General features: G+C 33.7%; 1 protein-coding gene across 1 annotated transcript in view; it reads right to left on the bottom strand.

The window, feature by feature from the left end:
- Positions 1-13,896, bottom strand: part of Stk3 (serine/threonine kinase 3) — a 278,492-nt gene that overhangs the window by 81,003 nt on the left and 183,593 nt on the right. Inside the window, exon 9 of the mRNA XM_076836036.2 lies at positions 3,308-3,500. Within this exon, the coding sequence (XP_076692151.1) occupies positions 3,308-3,500 (193 nt within the window). The remainder of the gene's footprint in view (positions 1-3,307; positions 3,501-13,896) is intronic.

The following is a 13,896-nucleotide window of genomic DNA, read 5'->3' on the forward strand; positions in this document are numbered from 1 at the left end:
AGGATAAATGTACACTTTCCAAAACGTCTGAATACTACAAATTGTTTGTCTATATTTATTAGAGAATCTCACTTAATATGTATCTTAATGAACACATTTTCAGAAGGTCTGCTCTATGAAATGAAAGGTATGCTCAACATACCATACCATACCATACCATACCATACCATACCATACCATACCATAAGCCAGCATAACACTTTTAAAGGAAGAACTCTTTACGGGATAATAGCTTACTGAGGCAGGGGGTTTACCTGAAAATTCTTTTAGCTCTGAAAGCTTTACATCTTTAATCCTACTATAAGCCAGTACCTAAAAGAGAAAGTTTTGACTTTGACTATAATGTAATTACTATTCACCAATGAAACCAATATTCCAAGGACATCTATTCTTATGTGGCAAAGAACATTTGGATGGCATTCTGACAAGAACAATACTTACCATCTGTTCGGGGAAACAACAACAATACACACACACATACACAAACTTGAGTAAAGAGTATAGCTCTTTCTCACATATCAACAAGGTAGAGTTTCCCTTCAGGGCAACTTTATGTCCTCCATAAAGACAGAGCTACAAAGCAAAAGGCCACAGTCTTCTCTTTGCTGAAGCAACTACTCTCCCAGAATCACCACAATGAAATAATTTCCACTATCCCATCATTTTGCTAATAACAGATTCTTGACTTGATGCTAATGAAATCTTTTGGGATAAGAAGCTCTGAGAGTTGACTTCCTTAAATGACAACCAACTTGCTTATATCTTAGCATCAATCATTCAGAATTCCAACTGGCATGGACCAATAGGGTAGAACATAATATACAAGGAAGAAGTAAAGATCCATGTGTAAACATTGGTAATGCCACATGGTAAAAGACCTTGGTTTCAAAGCTGATGCCTGGGCATTCTAAAGGGTAATGAACAGAAGAGTGGGAGTAGGAGGGAAAAACAAAGTCATCACTGCTGAAAACAGGTCTGAAATTCTTGGGACATAATTGCAGGGTAAACGCCTTTTTAATTTATTTGTTTATTTATTGTTGCTTTGATTGATGTGACATAAGCTGAGACCTCATATCAACTAATTAAAGCTTTAAGAAATATTTACATCATGAATAAAAATAAAACTAAAGTAGTTATGTGATTTCTGATTAAATAAATTTTTCTTCAAGGACACACTTGTTACTCTTTTTTTTAGAAAAAAATTTTAGTTATATTTTGTTTATTTATTTATTTTATGTGGTGCTGAGGATCAAACTCAGTGCCTCATATGTGCGAGGCAAGGGCTCTGCCACTGAGTCACAACCTCACCCCAAATTTGTTACTCTTGCTATACTACAGTATGACAACACTAGGGGTTAGTCTAGTATCACTTGATTTGATTCTGGAGAATATCAAAAATCCCACACCATGGAATGATGCCTTATCTATAGAATACAAAATACAGATAGTTGGCCCAGGGATTTAAAACTTGCTGAGGCGTATAAAACAACTGCAGCTGCATAAAACAGTATCTGCTCAACTTAAAAATGGGCTTTCAATAAAATCTTTTTGTGACAAAAAGTCACACCTATGTATTATCATCAAATTATAATATGTTGATTTCTGTAGTTGTCACAGCTACACATCACAACATGAATTTTGTGGAAATCTGTGGTGTGATTTTAAAGTATGATGCTTGACAAATCATCATCACTATTTTCTAGAAATATAATAAATGAGATTCCATGAAGACTCATTTTTTATCCACTGTACATATGCTGATGTTGAACTACAACTACATGAAAGCTGTTTATATAGTTTTTTAGGAAGCTCTGGAGTTCATTAGATATAATAAAGCACTCCAGATCTTCTAACTTATATGCTAAAAATCCTGTGTTTTGATTGAAAGAATTTTATCAGTTGCAGAAAAATATGCTATATGCTGATGGGAAATATGTTAACTACCTCAACAAAGGGTATTTTTGATCTACAGGACATATGACTTGTACCCAAACACCAATGGCTTTGGAGGCCACAAAAACATCTTTATGCATTTGAGTTCGATATGTTATGGATGCAGAAGGTCTGTTCTATTCAGAAGACCAGCTAGAAATTTTGGAAAATCAAAGATTTAGGCTGTTTTCCAGGGCAAAGTAGTAGATCCACAAGTGGTAGGAGATAGAAAATTTATAAACTTCACCATTCTTCTAGGATTAACAATCTGTTTGCATTTCATGCTTCATGATTTTCCCCTTCAAAGTATGCAATCACAATGTGAAGAAAGCAGCACAGTGAGGCTAATAACTTAAAGCTATGAGGCAGGACCTCAGAAAAATAACAGCAAGGTAGAGGCAGTAGCAAAGAGAAAGGGGTGGGCAAAAAAGAAAATAGAAATGTCAAGAGAGGAAATTCCAATATTCATTTTGCAGTTCCATCTGATTATTTATAACTTTCTAGGCTCTATGATGGCAGCAATCATGTAATCCTGCTTTCCTACCATTTAGATGCAAAACTGTATAGAAGAAAACATCTAGTACTTAGACTTCAACATTAACCACATAGGACAAGGGTAGCAGGAGGAAAAGAAGAAAAAGGTCAGGAGAGATGAAGAGATAATTATCTGTTTCTACCTATCACTGTGAAATCACAATGTTCTGCCTGCACTGTTAACTGTAGTATCTTCAAAAACTTTTTTTAAAACTTATTTTAAGAAAGAAATGCTAGTCCATGGAAGATCCCCCATCTTTATCATTCTGTAAGCGACAGAGGTCAAAGAGAACGGTTTAACCAGCATTTCAGCCCCTGCAGTACCCTTGGCATTGCGCCTCAAATACAAATGATAAGCAGCAGTAAATATGCATGGAATGGAACTTTCTCTATGAGTACCCCTGTCTCCTGATACTTCTTGCTAGTGTTTCTTATTTTCTTACTTCATCTCTCATTTCTTTCTATAGTACTCCCGTCTCTGTGGCTTAACTGCTAATTTAGACAACATGAAATAATATTATGCTGTACTTATTGGAACAGAATTTTAGGTTTACTTTTTTAATTGGAAAAGTAAATGTTAGGAACACTATCTTCTTTTTTTCTAGAATACTTTACAAATCAAATTATGGCTAGCAACTCTCAACAGAAAAAAAATTTGATAATTCTAAGTTAAAAATGCATTCCTTTGTGCTATATTAAAATAAAAAAATTCTTTTTTTAACTGTCAAAATCAAGAAGTAAAATTTTCCATATCTGGCTCTAAAAATTAATACAGAACTACCCTGGTTCCTTGAACACTTTCAAAAGAGAAAATTAATATTCAATGGGAAAAGCCACATACTTTTCATAGTTCCATCTTCTTCTTCCTCGTCTTCACTGTTTATAACCATGGTCCCCAGGTCAGACTCTAACATCGTACTGTTATGTTCGATCATGGTCTGGGCTCCTTCACTCATTGTGCTCGTAGCCCGCATTGTGCCCACACTTTCTGAACTAGTCTTCACCATGGTGTGGGAATCCAGCTCATCTTCATCCTGCAAGCAAATCACCATAGTGAAGAAAGACTTCTCTAAAACAGCTGCATTTCTTAATTCTTAACAAGATTACACATATATTACAACTTTACTAATGATAAAAATACTACTATTACAATTAATCTTAAGGTAAACATACACAAATGTTATTTAAGAGTTAAAAGTATGAAAAATAATCTAAGGTTTTCAGTAATTAAAACTCAAGGAAAACCAGGTGCACACCCCTATAATCCCAGTGACTCTTAGGATGCTGAGATAGAAGGATCACAAGTTTGAGGCCAGCCTCAGCAACTTAGTAAGACCCTGACTCAAATAAAGAAAAACAAAACAAAAACCTTAAACAACAAAAACTGTTTTATGAAACAGAAGACTGTTAGATGCTTTTGAAATAAGAATTAAGATAGGTAAATCATCAACACATACATAAAAAGGTGACAAAGTAAATAAGCATACAAAAGAGAACACCTTTAAGATTAAACATGTTGGCACCTTCTTTTCTAATAAGCAATAATAACATTTATAACTTCTACAACAGCCATTAGCTTTTTCTCTTAAATTGTGGTAAAATATACATATAAAATATACCATTTTACAGATCTTTAAATGTCTAGTTCGGTGGCATTAAGTACATTCACAATGTTATATAACCATCACCACTACGCATTTCCAGAACTTTTTAATCATCTCATTTAGAAATTGTGTATGTACCCAATAAACAATAATTCCTCCTTCCCCACTTTCCCCAATGCCTGGTACCATACTTTCTTTCCCTATGAATTTGCCATTTCTATATACCTCAAATAAGTAGAATCATACAATATATACTCTTTTGTGTCGGGCTAATTTCGCTTAGTATATGGATATCAAGATTAATCCACGTAGTACCATGTGTTAGAACTTCGCTCTATTTTAAGACTGAATGATATACCATTGTATATACTTTAAACATTTTATTTTCCCTTTCATTTGTTGATGGATATTTGGTTTGTTTATAACTTTTGGCTATTGTGAATAATGTTGCAACAAACTCTGGTGTACAAATATCTGTTTTGAGTCCCTGCTTTCAGATAGACTGCTTAGTAACTCTGTTTCATTTTTTGAGGAATCACCAAATTGTTTTCCACAGTACTTATACCATTTTACCTTTCCACCAGTGATGCCTAAATGTTTTTTGTCAGCTTTTTTTGCTACTATGACCAAAGACCTGACAAAAACAAGGAAAAGTTTATTTGAGGTTCAGTTTCAGAGGTCTCAGTTCATAGATGACCAACTTCATTGCTTTGGACACAAAATGAGGCAGAACATCAAGATGCAAGGGTATGGCAGAAGGAAGTACCTTAGGACATGACACCAGGGACAAAATATGTACCCCAAAGGCACACCACCTCACAATGACTCACCTTTTCCATCCACACACTACATGTCTACAGTTACAACCCAATTAATCCCTACTAGGGAATTAATACATTGATTGGGTTAAAACTCTCATAAACCAATCATTTTACTTCTAGACTTTCTTGCATTGTCTCACACATGAACTTCTGGGGGACACTTTGACTAAGCCATAATACTAGATTTACAATTTCTTTATATCCTTGCCAACACATTCTTTTTCATTTTTAAAAATAACAGCTATCTTAATGAATATAAAGTGAAATCTTGCTGTGGTTTGATTCGTATTTTCTTAATATGCAGTGATACTAAGTTATCTTTCACATACTTAGTGGTCATTTGTATATTTTCTTTAGAAAAATGTTTACCAAGTCCTTTGCCCATTATTTTGAAGTAAAGTTTTGGTTTTTGTCATTGTAAAGTTGTTATACATTCTGGAATTTTGAAATTATACATTCTAGATATTAACCTCTTATCAGATTGACATCTAAAACTCAATTATTTTTGCCCACTCTTTGCCTTTTCTTGGGCATTGTGGTACATGTGCTTGATTCTGTTCCTTACCATATCCTCTCACAAGACTTTCAGGATTAAGTGATTTCTGTCCAAGAAAAAAAGCAAAATTGCCCCATTTCCAATGAATTTGAATGAAAGAGGAGACACAGGAGGAGAACCAAGCTGGATCTACGAAGAATCATACCATGTGGGGCTGGTGTTGTGGCTCAGCAGTAGAGTGCTCACCTAATACGTGTGAGATGCTGGGTTCAATCCTCAGCACCACATTAAAATAAATGAAATAAAGGTATTATGTCCAATTACAACTAAAAAATATATATTTAAAAGAATCATACCATAAAATGGCACACATATCTATGCTGCATCTGGGTTATGATCATCTCATTACATCAAGCTGAAAAAATGTCACCACTGGGTAGTGGGCATATTTAACAGCAGATTTGATCTTTTTTATTTATGAAAGTTCTGTAGTACTGGTTTTGGTTGGTTCAATAATAAATATGTGGAGTTTAAAAAAATATCTCCACCACATTCTCAAATTGAATATTATTCCTTCCATTGCTCTACTCCTTTCTGTCTGCCCCAGTTCCTAACAGTTACCACCACAAAACACAGTAATTTTAACTAGCTTCACAAAAGAAATACTTCAATATATTCTTTTATTCATTCTGTTTTACTCCTATATACAGTTAATATGTTCTCTTTCATTCATCTCCTCTTCCATTCCCATGACAGGTGGTATATGCATCATTGTCTTATACCTGGGTTACTACAGGTGATACCTCCTAACTGAAGACTCTTCTATCTAACCTTCTACAATCAGGCAGATTGTTAGTTCAAATCTCATCTCAAATCACTTGCTACACATCAGACCTTTTGACAAACTATTTAAATTCTCTGATCTTTTGATTCTTCCATTGATGTTATGATGACTAAATGAAAAAAGGTATGCAAAATGTCTGTATACTACCTGGAAAAAAGTACTTTCAAATTGTCCTCAAAGTACACATCACTACACAAATCTTTCCTGAATATTTGTATCACAATATTCTCTTTCTGAAGAATCTATAATGACTCCAAGGCCTTGCCCACAGTAAAGCTAAATATTTCTGCCTAGGTTTTAATGTTCTCTGTTTCTATCTCATTCTTCCTCACTATTTTCCCACTATTCATATATCCCCACATTCAAGCAGGCTGAACTTGACTGAATTTTCCTATATCATAATCCCATGTCATGCTATGTTCATTAAGATTTCCTCTTTGCTCATGTCCTCCTTACCCAAAATGTCCTGTCCCTCTAAACACTTAAGAAAACCTACGTATCATGTATCTATTACCTCTATGACTAATCCAGTTTTTGCTAGTTTTCTTCTTCTCCAAACTTCTGCAGAACTTACAACATGCATCACATACTTTTGCATTTAAATTTATGATCTCTTGTTTTATAAAATGTTTTACAAATATAAGTATCATATGAACAATAATGTCTTATAATACTTCTCAATCCACTGAAGTGTTTCATTCTGTATTCAAACAGTGACCATTCAATATAATTTTATTTTTTAAAAAATCTTTCTAGTTGGAAAAAAGTTAGTTCTACCTCTCATTTCATATTTGAAAAAACTAAGGGCCACAGAAAGTAAGAGACTTCCCTAAAGTCACATATGCTTAAAAGCAGTGCTGGAATGAAGAAAGAAGTTCTTTAATTTCTTAACCTATTATTCCACCACATACGTGTACTTTACTTACATTTAAATTTTTATCTGCTTAAATGCTTAGGTTAGTGATGCTGGCTTACAATGTTAACAGCTCCTATTCTCAGAGTCCCATACAAATTATTCAGTCCATCTTAGTCCAGGCCACCATCTTCACTCATTTGGACTATTATTAGAATAGCCTCCTGTTTTTACCATTTCCATTCTTGCCTTTCTTAGCCTCACATACAACAGACATACTGAGCCTTCTGAAATATAAATCTCATCATATTATTCTCTTGGTGCAAATTCTGCATTTGGCCTTTTATTACATTAAGAATATAATTCAATATCTTTATCATGGCTAAATGTGATCTGGCCTAGTAACATCTGCCAATCCCATCTCTTATCACATTCCTTCTTGTTCACCAAGCTACAGTTACTGGCCTCCTTACTGTTTCTTGATCATGCAATTAAATACTCTTTGAGTCTTTAAACTGGCTGATCTCTCAGACTGAAATGCTCTTTTATAAGACAGTTTGATAATTTATTTAACTGAGGTCTCTATCTGTCAAATCCTTGGTGAGAATTTCTGTGACTTTCAATTAAAACTAAAGCCTCCATCATTCTCTGTTCTTTTATTCTTTTGTGTTCTTCATAGTCTGTACCGTGTCTTCTTTACCTCTAGAATTTAATTCTGATGAAGGCAAGAGAATTTTTTAAAATTTTGAATTCCACTGCTAAAATATCTAGTACACAATAGATACTTGACAAATATTTATTTATTGAATGAGATAAATTGTACTTTAACTTACTAATACATTTAATGAGTACTTATTATACATTTGTAACATCTCAAGTAGTGAACAAAGCATTGGAGATACAAAGATAAGTTAAGACAGTTTTGTTTCACTTTGTTTTTTTATGTTTGAGTAAAGGAGGATTCTTCTGGCATGTGAACAATAAACTACAGAATAATCTTTTAAGTGCTATAAGAAGTGTTGACAGTACAATGGAAAATCCAATAATACATTCATTAATTCTGCCTTTAAAAAGTGAAAAAGGCCTCACAAAGAAGGTTGCCCTTGAGTTGTCTTTTTTTCCTTAAACATTTTTAAAATTTTTGATTCACATGTAATAAGTGTACACATTTATGGAACATGGTGTGATATTTCAATACTTTCATACAACATGTACTGGTAATCAGGGTAATTAATGTTTCCATCTCCTTGTCATTACTTTGGGTTTGGATATTTTGAGCTTCTCTCTTCTAGTTAGTAAACATACACATAAAACATAAACATAGATTTTGGTGGAGTATTTTATATTACAACTACTTTTTATATCAAAATGACAAATACATAGTTTCTCAGCTCAATATCCCACAAATGAATTAGATGTCACCACATTCCTGTGGTATCTTGTGCTTAGGTTCAACATACACTTATTACCTCATGCTATAACTGTCTAAATACTTGACTTGTCTGAATTTCCCATTAGACTCTAAAATCTGTAAAGAGCAGTAACCATATTTTAAAAAGTTATTCCTGATAGCCAACTCAAAGTAATATTCTCATTATGTATTTATTGAATGAATGTTAAGTTTTTCAAAATGTCCCAAAACACAGAACTAAGGACAATGTTATGTGAAGTTCTAGTGATAGCATTTTATTTAAACTAACTGCAATAAACATAAAATGATAATTGAAGAAACTTAGGGAAGAGATTGCTAGTAACTAAAATTATTTGGTTGATCATTTAATAATGATAAACATAGATACCATCAATAAATTAGAAGCACTACAGTAAAGCTCCACATTTTTATAGGCTACTCCCTTTTAATTCTCTTATTAACCCCATGAGGTATTATTATCTCTCTTATACTAATGATAAACCTGAAGTGCAAATAGGTTTACAAATTTGCCCAAGGTCATACAAGAAATATATAGAGAAGTAAGAATTCTAAAAAGGTCTTTCTGATGGTAAAACTCAAGATATAACTTCCAATTATGTAAGGCTTTTAAATATAAATAGCATTTCAAGTCCAATCTAATTTATATCCCATGTTTCCTAGAGCATCTTTCATTTTGCTAAACTGAGATGAAGAAAATGACATAGACAAAAGACTGATTTGCATGTGGTCAGTTAAATTTTTTTAAAGGTTGGGGTTTATTCTTTCCAGTTAACTACATCGAGGACACAGGGAAAAGCTGATTTTCTATCAGTTCCTTTTAAAAATCTACTTCTTTAATACTTTATCATGGTTGCAACCAGTTTATTCCCAAAATAATCTATTTTTATATGTATGAGTCATTTGTCTCTTATTTCTTTTTTTTTGGGGGGGAGGGATGATAAATTAATGCTGCTTATTTACTTCTGTTTTATTTTTTTTATTTTCTTTGTCTCTTATTCTTTTAAGATTTAATGCTGTGACCAGTGGAAATCTAACACCTAGTTGGTCTGAAATAGCCTATAGGAAGGCTAAAAATCCTATGTTAGAGCTGAATGGATAGAACAATGAAGAATAATGAAGCTTGTACCTCTAAATTCATGCAACTATCTCAGATGATCTATAAACTGTAAAAACACTGATCAAGTTTGGATGGTCCTTATTGCAGGGATAGTCCTTATTGCAGATTATTCTCATACACATAATCACTTTGCAGAAGAATGCCAATCAATTTACAAATTGACAGTCAAAAATAGCAATAGAAAAATCATGATACTCAATTCACTAATGAGAGGGTGGCACCTAAACAATAATTAATGCAGTACAAATGAAATGAGAACTAATTTATTATGAAATTAGAAAATTCAAACACTAATAACTTGGTGATGGTGTTAGAAACGCTTTAGCAACATTTTTTAAAGAAATTATTAATTCTAGACTTATTCTTGATGTTTTAGAGCACTATTAAAATTTTGGTACCTTTTATATTTTTATAACAGAAAATTTATTTATAATTTTTTTTTCCAAATTACACTTTACTTATATGTATTCTGTTATTCCTTGGGTGAAGAAAAGCAGAAGAAAAACATGTTGATACTTTATAGAAAAAGGTCTGCAAAACAGATGCTTCCCCACTGCAGAAAGCAGCCAGTTTCAGTAAGGAATACAATAGCATTTTCAATCAGTGGCCATCATGTGCCAGGAATGCAAAATAGAGTACTGATGATAATCCAGCTTATGAATCATAAAATCCACATGGAATACAAATATTTGAAAACATTATTAGGAAATCCTACCCCTCTGTTAAGACAGATTTATGCTGAGAAATAATCAGAGACCTTGCATTAGGAATCTTCACATTTGCCATATCTACTACCTTAAAGGAATTTGTAAATCTTCAGCAAATGAATGATTTTAAGGCTACTCACTCAAACATTTTAAAAAGGATTTGTCATCTGCAACACTACTAAAATATTTAGGCTGCTCCTCTTCTCCTTAGTTATATAGATAGACTAATTGCAAATATTTGAATCATTTTATTTCTCACAGGATCTGAAACAATTCTTTATTGCAAATAAAATCACGACATTACAGCATTACTTTTATAGCAGAGATCATAATGACTTTTATTCAGATGGACAATGCTCATAAGTATGAATTCTACTTCAACATAAAAAAAACAGTCTTCAGGAATAAAACAAGCATGGCAAGATTTATTTTTAATACCTCTTAAAGATGCTAATGAAATAGCAAACAATGTAAAAACATAAATGCACGAATGAGCTTTCAAGATAGTAAGGGAGACCCCCCCCCAGGTACACAGAATATATACAGCCATGACAATAAATCTGACCTTAAGGCTGCCCCTAGGGGCATGTCATAATTAGAATAAAAGATTTTGGTTTAATAAGGTTTATAATTTGGTGGATAAAGAGGAAAAGAGGTCTTTGGGTTTTCTTCAAAGTAGAACCACTGCAGGAAGTCAGGAATCTTAATGCTCTATATCCTTAGTGGAAGGGTAAATGAGGAAAAATTTAACCACAGGCAAAGGACATGACAAGTCTCACCTGAGTTAAGGGTAAGGTGAGGGTTAGGAAGCCATCCTTTAGAATTTATAACCATGTGTTTGGCTTTCAATTTCACATTACCCACTTGGTTGGTGGAATTTCATATTCAGAAATTAAATTAATGCAGTCTCAGTACTTGTTATGGTTTGGATGTGAGGTGTCCCCCAAAAGCTCATGTGTGAGACAGTGCAAGAAAGTTCAGAGGAGAAATGGCTAGATTTTAAGAGTCTTAATCCACTTTGAGTTGAGTTTTGTGCCTGGTGAGAGATAAGGGTTTAATGTTATTTTGTTGCATATGGGTTTCCAGTTTCCCAGCACCATTTGTTGAAGAGGCTATCTTTTCTCCAATGCATGTTCTTGGCACCTTTGTCTAATAAAAGATAATTGTAGTTTTGTGGGTTATTCTCTGTGTCCTCTATTCTGTACCATTTATTGGTCTACCAGACTGTTTTGGTACCAATATCATGCTGTTTTTGTTACTATTGCTCTGTAGTATAGTTTAAGTTCAAGTTCTGGTATAGTGATGCCACCTGCTTCACTCTTCCTGCTAAGGATTGCTTTAGCTATTCTGGGTCTCTTATTTTTCCAGATGAATTTCATGATTGCTTTTTCTATTTCTATGAAGAATGCTATTGGGATTTTGATCAGAATTGCATTAAATCTGTTTTTGGTAGTATGGTCATTTTGATAACATGAATTCTGCCTATTCAAGAGCAAAGTAGATCTTTTTCCATCTTCTAAGGTCTTCTTTGATTTCCTTCTTTAGGGTTCTATAGTTTTCGTTGTATAGATCTTTCACCTCTTTCATTAAGTTGATTCCCAAGTATTTTTTTTTTTTTTTGAGGCTATTGTAAATGGGGTGGTTTTCCTCATTTCCCTCTCAAAGGATTTGTCACTGATGTACAGAAATGCCTTTGATTTATGGGTGTTGATTTTATATCCTGCTACTTTGCTGAATTCATTTACTAGTTCTAGAAGTTTTCTGGTGAAGTTTTTTGGGTCTTCTAGATATCATATTGTCAACAAATAGTGCTAATTTAAGTTCTTCTTTTCCTATACATACCCCTTTAATTTCTTTCATCTAATTGCTCTGGCCAGTGTTTCAAGAACTACGTTAAATAGAAGTGGTGAAAAAGGGCATCCCTGTCTTGTTCCAGTTTTCAGAGGGAATGCCTTCAATTTTTCTCCATTTAGAATGGTGTTGGCCTGAGGCTTAGCATAGATAGCCTTTATGATGTTGAGATATGTTCCTGTTATCCCTAGTTTTTCTAGTGTTTTGAACATGAAGGGATGCTGTATTTTGTCAAATGCTTTTTCTGTATTTATTAAGATGATCATATGATTCTTATCTTTGAGTCTATTGATGTGATTAATTACATTTATTGATTTCAGAATGTTGAACCAACCTTGTATCCCTGGGATGAATCCCACTTGATTGTGATGCTCAATCTTTTTGATATGTTTTTGCATTCAATTTGCCAGAATTTTACTGAGAATTTTTGCATCTATGTTTACTAGAGATATTGGTCTGAAGCTTTCTTTTTTTGATGTGTCTTCTCCTGATTTTGGAATCAGGGTGATATTGGCCTCATAGAATGAGTTTGGAAGTAATGCATTCTGCTGTCATTTTGTATTTTTTAAAAAATCAATAAAAATATAAATGAATAATAAAAAAAGAGTCTTAACCCAATTAGTGATTTAATGCATGACAGGGATTAACTGAGTGGTAAATGAAGTGGTAAGGTGTGACTAGAGGAGGTGGGAATTAGAGGGTGGCTTTGAGTATATATTTGTATCTGGGAAGAGGACTCTCTGCTTTCTAATTATCATGTGAGCTGGTTCCCTCTACCACATTCTTCCACATTATATCCTGCCTCACCTTGAACCAGCCACTTATGGACTGAGACCTCTGAAACTATGAGCCCTTCAATAAACTTTTCCTCCTCTACAATTATGCTGGTTGGGTCCTTTAGTCACAGCAGCAAAAAAGCTGACTAAAACAGTATGGTAACACCACAAATGACTGATACAAACAAATGCAAATACATCCTAGAGGAATTCATTTATATTGAACCCTCAAACTAGAGATGATATTATTTTATGATATAAAATACAAACACACAAAAGCTCACAATCCCAAAGACAAATACGTGAATAAACATGCTACTGAGAAGAGCCAAAAATAATGAACACGAGAATTAAGACACCCTTGTCCCTTAGAATTAAATTAGGATCCTTAGAAAGCTGGATCATAGTATAAAAACAGATGAGAGGCACAAAAGTAGAAATATTCTGGCTAGAATGAAAAGCAATAAGGGATAGCCTGTAGCTTACAGAATGCTTTAAACAGCAGAAACCTAAATAAGTTGCTTGGCAGAGAAGTGATAGGAACTATGGAAATTAAAGGATGAACTGGTGAGGAACAGGAGTAAAAAAAGAGACTGGAATCAGAAAGCTATTACTGAAAGCTGCGCATAATGATACATGCCTGTACTCCCAGTGGCTTGGGAGGTTGAGGCAGGAGGATCTCAAGTTCAAAGCCAGCCTGGGCAACTTGGTGAGATCCTGTCTCTAAATAAAATACTTAAAAACAGCTAGAGATGTGTCTCAGTGGTTGAGTGCCCCTGGGTTCAATCCCTGATACCCCCATCCCCCCAAAAAGCTGTTACTAAAATCCAGATTCCAGGTTAATTAGAATCTATACTAAAAAGGGTCCTATAGCAACCGAAATGCCAAGTCAAATCTGAATGAAATCATGGGGGAAAAAAACCCCAACA

This window comes from Callospermophilus lateralis, chromosome 16 (assembly GCF_048772815.1).
Source record: "Callospermophilus lateralis isolate mCalLat2 chromosome 16, mCalLat2.hap1, whole genome shotgun sequence".
NCBI classification, from domain to species: Eukaryota; Metazoa; Chordata; class Mammalia; order Rodentia; family Sciuridae; genus Callospermophilus; species Callospermophilus lateralis.